Below are 9,128 nucleotides of genomic sequence, written 5' to 3' on the forward strand. Positions count from 1 at the left end.
GCTAATGATTTTTGAGGCCAGTAGAGAACTTAGCTTCTGCTTTATAATTTCTAGGTTTATTTCTCAGCCTATTTTACAAGTTAGTACCCCTATTTCATATAGGCTACTTCCACTTCTCAGTAATCAATAGCTCTTCTTTAATGGTTCTTATGAATCATCTGTTAAAAAACATTGTTACTGGCACAAAGACCTTTGTAGTTTTACCGTCTTGTGTCTGGAAAGTATTGAAAAGGAGGGAAAATAATTATAAATTCAAAGTCACAGTTTAAATATATTCAGTGTTTGGACCATTTTAAAATGTCATTACATTTCAATTGTAGCTGTAAACTGTAAAATTGTTATTCAAGTAACTTGCTGAAATATTTTGAAAAATGATAAAATCATTGTTTGGTTTTAATGCATCATCTGGTGCAATTTTAAGTTTGACTAATGACTTAACAGTCGGTAATGTCATCATGCTGTTTATTGAATAAATATCAGGATTTAGTTTCAATTCTAAACTTTAGCTGGTAATTATTTACTACATGGTTTGACAACTGGCTCTATAAATCATAACATTAAATAGTTAACGGTCTACATCTGGGGTCCTCAAATCAAGGCCTTTGAGGGCCGGTGTCCTGCAAGTTTAAGATACGCCTCTGCTTCAACGCACCTGAGTGAAACAATTAGCTCATTAACATGACTCTAGAAAACTTTATGCATACTGTGGAGGTGAATCAGCCTTTTGATTCAGGTGTGTTGGACCAGTGACACACCTAAAAGTTACAGGATACCGAGGTTCCCGAGGCCTGTATTCGAGGAAACCTGGTCTACATCGTGGCTTTTTTTCCTTCACATATCCCCTTTAATAACACTGAGCGGCACATTAAATCATTAAAACATCTCCATTTTAAAAGTTGAAAACCATAATAAATATCATTTTTCCTTGTTCCTGCTCCTCCTGTTGTTGCTTGGCATGTTTCAAGCATCAGGTGTGGCCTTAACTTGACGGCATTAGGACCCAGGATGCTCTGTGCTCTTAGTTAAAGTCACTGCTACCTTCAGTTTCTGTCCGTCTGTCCCTGCATGGGATAGAATGAGCAACTGCCTGCTGGATCTTTCCATGGCTCTCTATTTTTCACTTGTTTTTCTGTGGACATGGCTCTCACAAATCTAAAGATTTCTAGCATTCAGGAACAGATGGATGAGATGTGCACAATACCTGCTGGAAGAGCTGATGGTGTTTACCTGAAACCACTGCAGCAGCTTTAAAAGCATTTCTCCAAGTTTACTTTTCAAATTTCTTGGACTGAATTTTCCTAACTTCAGGCTCATTTTAGAAGCTACAGGAGGTGTGGATTCTACCTTCTAATCCACATTTTTTTTCTTTCACTTGCTCAGCCGTCACTGTCCGTCACTGTCATGATATCCCATTCCCTCTTTCTAGGGTTTCATAATGCTTTGGGATCTCTGCGAGGTCTCGCTCTCATTCAGAAGCTGGGCTGAATTTCATCCCTCTGTTAAAAGAATAAAGGGCAATGAAAGCAGCTTCAGGATGAGTTAGTACTACGTGTTTGTGGAGAGGATGGGAGCTCAGTCAAACAGAACCTGGAAATAAACTGAGCATTAGGTGTGAGCTGCGCAACTTTTGTTGTTAGGGTTATACTTACGAGTTGTATTTGAATGTATTGATCACAATCATGGGAAACGCAGCTGGAAGTGCTGATATTTCCCAGGGAAGGGATCTTAAGGAGACCACAATAACCAGCCCGGAGTCCGCTGGGCCCCAGAAGCAAACGGCGGGACTGAAGCTTCCGATGCCGCCTGACAACGAGCTGGAGGAACGCTTCAACGCTGCACTGGTGAGTCCTGAGGAGCACTGCTCTGTGCAGCATGTCAACAGTGGAAGGAAACAAAATATGTGGACTATGTTTGCAATGTGAATATCAGAACAATCTTGTCATTGTGCCAGTTACACAATGCAACCAATAAGATACATAAGAGCACATTTGTTCTGGACTGTTTTAACTAAAGACACTAATCTGCAATTCCCCTCCTTAGATTAGACCTAAATTCCTTGAGTATTGGTCAGTCAATAAGTGCTGCCAAACACTCCATGGGTTTGTACTAATGGAAACTACCAGCTGTTGCTTATAATCACCAAACAGTCTTGGCCTTGTCAAAATAAATACATTGGACACTTCTGCACCACTCAATAGTTTTAGGTCAATGTATTTTATTTTTGGCTGAAGGTTTTATTGTAGTCACGTTTTAATATTTTTTCTCAAGCTGATATTTAAACAAAAGTCCTTAAGAGCACATAAGATTGGCATAATCAATCTGTATACATTATGACCAAACAAATTTCCCTGGACAGATCGCTGGTCCATCTCAGTTGTAGATCAGCTGACCAGGACTGGAGTTGCAGATCCCTGCWTTACAGGGAAGAGTGGGGAATCACTGACACTCTTTGAGGAGTTGCATTGTATTCCCCACAGCCATACCAGCCAATAAAGTCCATTTGTTGACCCACTTTTCCAGAACTGTTTGGCTTTTGCTTGTGGYTCCGCTCACATTATTCTAACWCAGTTTTGTCAAAGGTTATAATGTCTTATTCTTAGACGGCAAACACTGATTGACAGTGTTCTCTACTTCTGAACTGCTGTTTGTCATTACCAAGACTTAGAGCTGTAAACAGGCTGGACTCAAGCCCAGGTTGTGACGGTAAAAAAAAAAATAAAACAATACAATACAAAAGGAACACGCAGATCTTGAGTCCCAACAAGGAAGCTATGTTCAGAATGCAGCCAGACGACTCGCTCGGTTATTATCCACATTCCTCTTCCCCTTGCCATTCTTATCTCAGAAGCTGGTGCTGATGTTGACGTGACACATATATTCTTTAAGTTTACAGACTGTCAGCTGATCTGCCAACCAGCACCTTAATATTAACGTCTTTCTTCAAMAAAGATGAATCGGTGAATGTTAGCTAAACCTGCTTTCTGTATAACAGGAATACAAGTAATATATCCTCTGCAGATGCTCTATTTTTTTTTTCTTGTCATTCAAAGTTAGGAGATCTCCAAGTCTGTTTATGTTCAAAATGCATAAGAAACTTTTAAATATTTTCTTAGAGTCCAAGCTAACAAAAAAAGGTTTTCTTCCTACAGAAAGAATTATGATGGGCATAAATAGAAAAGTAGCACAAGACCAGATGGACTGAAAATCAAATCACGTTTTTGGGTTTCGCGACGCCTTCCTTCAAGTTTCACATGCAGTAACTGGTCAAAATAAAACTGGAGGTAAAACCTGGTTTAATTTTTAGCATCGAGTGTTGTGTATCTACTGAGACTAAAAGACACTGTTTTGAGACAGTCCAGAAAACTGGGCAAGTGAAGATTTTGATTTCAGTGTTTTCTAGGTCTAATGAGTATGGGGGGTGTAGGAAAAGTAGAAAACTTCTCTTTTATACGTCTAGGATTTATTTGAAATTTATTTGTCTGTCCATCCACTGTAAATACCTGCTGGAAGATTGCGAGGGGGCTGGTGCTCAACTCCAGCAGTCAGTTCAATTCCTGACTCTTCTTGGTGAAAAACAGTTTTTGTAGCAGGTTTAAAATTCCTAAAAGTCTTACATTTAGCCATCTTAATTTTAGGTCTTAAAAACTCCTAAATATGTTTAGATTTCTGTCCTTGGCATTTAAATTTCATTTTGTTATTTCAATCCTGCTTCCATGTCACGGACAATATCCACATCTATACATTTGCATGTTTTGCTTACCAAATGAGGCAGTCAATTTCTTTGTGTGAAGTATTTGTTGTTTGTTGTGAGGTTTTGTCTGGTTCTGCTGCAGGTAGAAAAAAAAATCTGTCCACAACAAAGATGGAGACAGAGTGAATTTAGAGGCTTCAGAGTTGAGCACCTCTTCTCCTCTGTGAATATGTTTATAGGTTTTATGCAAAATACTAACAGGGAATGCAGTGGTGGGTAAAGTGTAACATGAAGATAAAAGGAGGAAGACAGGTGACATTTAGTTCTTGATTAGAAGGTATTTCCTATATGTTCTATGTAAAAGAAAAAATGATGCAAAAGATTGCAAAACTCCTACAATCAAATTGYGTTTTGTTCTAATTCACCAGCCACGCAGCCATAGGGTATTTCAAAATGTGCTTTCAGCATCTTTTCATGCTACTTCAATGCATGCGTTTGTTCATAATGATCTGCAAATTATGTGCTATAAAATTTTTTTGCTTCTATGTCTTTCCTACCTATTTCCAGATTTTTCCATTTTGAAACATAATCATCATTGCACCAACATACCAGAGGTCTAATTTGTGTGGCCCAGAAATATTCTTTTAGGGCTGGTAAACCCAGACCTCCTCTGTCTTTTGGGAGCTGAAGTGTTTTATATCTGACCCTGGGTTTCTTCCCGTTCCAYATAAACCTTGAAATCCATCTGTCCCATTCTACAAATTGTTTTTGCGGAATAGTCAGTGGYAGGGACTGAAWCAGGTATAACAGTCGTGGTAAAATATTTATTTKAATTATCTCCASTSTAKAACTGAGATCCAGGCCAATGTCCAWMCATCGCCCCAAGTYCTTCYTAATATTGTGGTTTATTTCTAAATAATTTGCATCATAGAGTTTGTCAATTGTTTTGGTTATGTTTACCCCCAAATATTTTATATATTTCTCATTCCACTTAAGTTTGTAGGTATCCCTTATTTTCTGCTGTGGGGAGTAATTTATTTTCAGGATCTGTGTTTTTTCCACATTAATTTTGTATCCAGAGAATTTCCCAAGCATTGAGATTTGACTAATCTCAATGTTTGACTAATGACCATTTGACTAATGGYCATTACTCTGTCCTTGTATCATCATTTTGTGATGGATCTGCATTGTGATCTTAACGTCAAACACCTGTGAAMGGATGAATTATGAAGGAGGTTGAATTAAATTTTTTGAAACAGGAGCGTATAAAGGTTTAGAGGTTTTGAGTTTTAAGAGCTTGTTACAGGTCCCAGGAGTAGGAACTGTACTCTAACAGAGTGGGACACACAATCAGAAGAGAAAATAAACAAAGAGTCAGCAATGACGACCAGCGCTTCTGTTGACATCCAGATTGCATTTGAGGCAAACCGGAAGTCTATCCCAAAAACARCCTGAAAGCAACGTCCCCAAACAAAAGTTCCGCTTCGCCATTACCGCTCCTGTCCCCACCTCAGGAAAGCACTATAAATACAGATAGATTAACTTGCCTAACTGCAAATGATAACAAAAATAAAATAAAATACTGTGGTGGCATTTTTAGGGGCACCACAAGCGTATTGATGGGATTTTTTCAACATTCTTCCATAAACACATTTATGAGGTCAGGCACTGATGTTGGATGAGAATGGCTAGATTCACAGTCACTAAATCGTCCCAAAGATGTCCAGTCAGATGATTTTTTTGTGAACATTCATGTTGGAACACATCCCCAAGCTGTTTGTGCAAAATTGGGAACATGAAATTGTTCAAATGTCTTGGTATGCTGAAGCATTAAGGATTTCTTCCACTTAAATTAAGGGTTTGAGCCCACTCTTCTTATGAAGAGCACCACAATTATCTCAAATCATCTACCTCCGTTAGACAGGTACTGTTCTCATGGACACTCCAAATTCCAGATTCATCCATTGTGCTGCTCAGTCATGACCCTATTCAGTGAAGCTCTCTGTGCATTAACCTCGAAATAATCTGACAACCACAAAGTTTGGTGGTCTGTAGTCATCGACTCTGTAGAACTTTGAAGACCTTTGCACACTTACCCAGCTCAGCTTTCATTAACCCCACTTCTTGATTTGACTGACCTGACAATTTGTTTCTAAGTTGCTGTAGTTCCCAATTGCTTTCACTTCGTTATAACCCCACTATTCCAGCTACTGGTGGAATATTTAGTTGCAAGATCATTCCACAACTGGAATCACGGCTGGATTTCACACATTGTGGACATGGAAGTGACACCCGAGTTCAATGATTTAGAGGGGTAAATAAAAAGCAAAAAAGTATTCAACACCTCCACCAGACTTCAACAAACATCTTACATTGAACTGTGGTAAAACTCTGGTACTAAAAAAAAAGAACAAGGGTGAGGGATGCTGTCAAGCTGAAGAAGGAGTCCTATTGGGCCTTTTTGGCCTGTGGGACTCCAGAAGCAGCTGATGGGTACCGGCGGGCGAAACGGCATGCGTCTCGGGTTGTCGCTGAGGCAAAAACTCGGGCATAGGAGGAGTTTGGAGAGGCCATGGAGACAGACCTCCGTACGGCTTCGAGGCGATTCTGGTCCACCATCCGGCRTCTCAGGAGGGGGAAGCAGTGCAGCACCAACACTGTTTATAGTGGGGATAGTGTGCTGCTGACCTCAACTCGGGACGTTGTGGGCCGGTGGGCGGAATACTTCGAAGACCTCCTAAATCCCACCAACATGCCTTCTGTTGAAGCTGAGCCTGGGGACTCTGGGTTGGGCTCTCAAATCTCTGGGGACGAGGTCGCCAAGGTGGTCAAAATGCTCCTCGGTGGCAGGGCCCCGGGGGTGGATGAGATCCGCCCGGAGTTCCTTAAGGCTCTGGATGCTGCAGGGTTGTGTTGGCTCACGCGACTCTGCAATATCGCATGGACATCGGGGGCAGTTCCCCTGGATTGGCACACTGGGGTGGTGGTCCCCCTGTTTAAAAAGGGGGACCGGAGGGTGTGCTCCAATTACAGGGGGGTCACAATCTTAATCCTCCCTGGTAAGGTCTATTCAGGGGTCCTGAAGAGGAGGGTCCGTCGGATAGTCGAACCTCGGATTCAGGAAGAGCAGTGTGGTTTTCGTACTGGTCGTGGAACACTGGACCAGCTCTACACCCTCAGCGGGGTCCTGGAGGGTGCATGGGAGTTCGCCCAACCAGTCTACATGTGTTTTGTGGACTTGGAGAAGGCGTTCGACCGTGTCCCTCGGGGGGCCCTGTGGGGGGTACTCCGGGAGTATGGGGTACCGGGCCCTTTGATACGGGCTGTCAGGTCCCTGTATGACCGGTGTCAGAGTCTGGTCCGCATTGCCGGCAGTGAGTTGGACTCCACCAAGGCTGCCCTTTGTCACCGATTCTGTTCATTACTTTTATGGACAGAATTTCTAGGCGCAGCCGAGGTGTTGAGGGGCTCCGTTTTGGTGGCCTTAGGATCGCATCTCTGCGTTTTGCGGATGTCTCCATTATTATGAGACACTTCCATGTCTCATAATAATCTTTCATTTGCAAGTATCTATACTGGAGTAATATGGAGTATATGGAGTAATATGAACTGGAGGACCAAGACCTCCAGTTCATATTTTTCCTTTAAGCTATTAGAACTCAGCAGTTTGCCCTTTTCAGCCAATTTACACATTGCTGTGGCACCTTTATTTGCCCATTGTTTGAAACCTATACAATAAATACCTGGTTTAAACCTCGGATCCCAAGCAAACCAGGTCAAACTCCTCGTTTCCTTCTCTAACTTGTAATTATCAATTACTGTATTCCATATTTCAATTGTAGTCTTAGTTATTGAATGTAGCTTATTGCTTAATTTGCCTAAGAGTATTTTGGCAACTTGGCAACTTTTGTAGTGATTTAAGATCCGTGAAGCTTTTCTTTTAGTTTTATCACACTTTATCATACTCAAACCTGGTTTGCGCAAAAGCAGTTTGTTTCTATAAAAGTCATATCTTCAGTTAAATTGTGAGTCATCTATATGTTGGGAAACAAAGCAGTAAAAAGTGGATTAAAAACACTTTGTAAAGCAGACACTTTTATTTAAGTGGGGTAAATATTCATACTTGTTCAATAAAGTTGATTTTTTACTGTGATTTATACTTTGGTGTCTACCACTCTGTAAACCTCAAGGGTTTACTGCTGCATGAATCCTCATCCGCACAAAAGATACTCTACTTCTCTAAACAATTAACTCCATTCACGGTGGAGTCAATTTGCCACAGAGTAAGAAATATCAAACAACCTTGCACAGACACACTCACACCTAAGGACAATGTAAAAAGACAAGTTTATCTAATATTGATAGACCATGGGAGGAAGTCGGAGTACCCAGAGAATCCTCACATGCACAAGGAGAACATGCGAGCTCTACGCAAAAAGACCCCAGGCTGGATTTCAAACCCATAATCTTCTTGCTGCCAGCTCTAATTTTTTTTATAGCATTTTGCAAATACAATTTTGAAATACTTTGTGATAATCGTGAAAAAGTTCAAGGGGTGTATGTAGGCTTCCGCAAAGGACTACGTTATCATCTACTATATAGCTTTATGCGTCGTCTACTGAAGCAGCAGTGTGGGTCCACTCCAGATTTTCTATTTTAAATGGCTACTCAGGAACATCTGCTTGTAATCAGCATTTATTGATCCTTCAGCTTCATTCATCAGGCTTCATTTATCTGATTCCCTTTCACCATTGATCTCCTGTCCTTGTTTTGCACAGAAACACGTGTTTTCATTTGCTCGCCACGTGTTTCTGACGGCTCAGCTCTTGCGTTTAACCAGACTTAAATTATTTGGTTAAACTGTGAGTTCACCTCTGAGCTGCTGGATGTAAAAAGTTGATCCTTCAGGCCTTCAGTAATGCTCCCAGTGCTGTCACTGCCYAGGGAGCGTTCAAGTTAAGCAAAATTAACTCCCCAATCGACCTCAGTTAACAGGGCTCGGGTACAGTTGGAGCAGGTGACACATTTGTGTGCCGGGCTGATATTAGTATAGGGTGGCCTTATCTGGATTCTTGTTAAAAAGAGAAGTCTTGTACTTTCTCTCATCCTCAAACATTTCCTCTCAGCTAAATAAGCAGCAGTTYCTTTCTGCTTTGGTTCTGGCCAAWGTGATGAATTTGTGTGTTTTCAATGAGACTCATCTCCTAGATCCTCTAAAAAACTGGGCCAAAGGTTTGTAATCTGATGCTTGGTATTGTGTGTAAGATGGCCAATACTGTCGTCATCGTCGTGTTGTGGCAACATACAGCTGATAACAAATGAGGTCATCACATAACAACAAAGACTTGACTGCAGAACTGGACAAAAGAGGTGCTTTGAATTATTGAAGAACTCCAAGAGAAAGTATTTTCATGCAAGATTATAAAGCAGCTAATCA

At 41.0% G+C, this 9,128-nt stretch overlaps 1 protein-coding gene across 1 annotated transcript in view; it reads left to right on the plus strand.

The window, feature by feature from the left end:
- The first annotated feature begins 1,075 nt into the window (after positions 1 to 1,075).
- LOC103481607 (formin-like protein 1) overlaps positions 1,076 to 9,128 on the plus strand; it is a 26,300-nt gene continuing 18,247 nt past the window's right edge. Inside the window, exon 1 of the mRNA XM_008437191.2 lies at positions 1,076 to 1,841. Within this exon, the coding sequence (XP_008435413.2) occupies positions 1,680 to 1,841 (162 nt within the window). The 5' untranslated portion in view covers positions 1,076 to 1,679. The remainder of the gene's footprint in view (positions 1,842 to 9,128) is intronic.

This window comes from Poecilia reticulata, linkage group LG19 (assembly GCF_000633615.1).
Source record: "Poecilia reticulata strain Guanapo linkage group LG19, Guppy_female_1.0+MT, whole genome shotgun sequence".
In the NCBI taxonomy this organism is placed as follows: domain Eukaryota; kingdom Metazoa; phylum Chordata; class Actinopteri; order Cyprinodontiformes; family Poeciliidae; genus Poecilia; species Poecilia reticulata.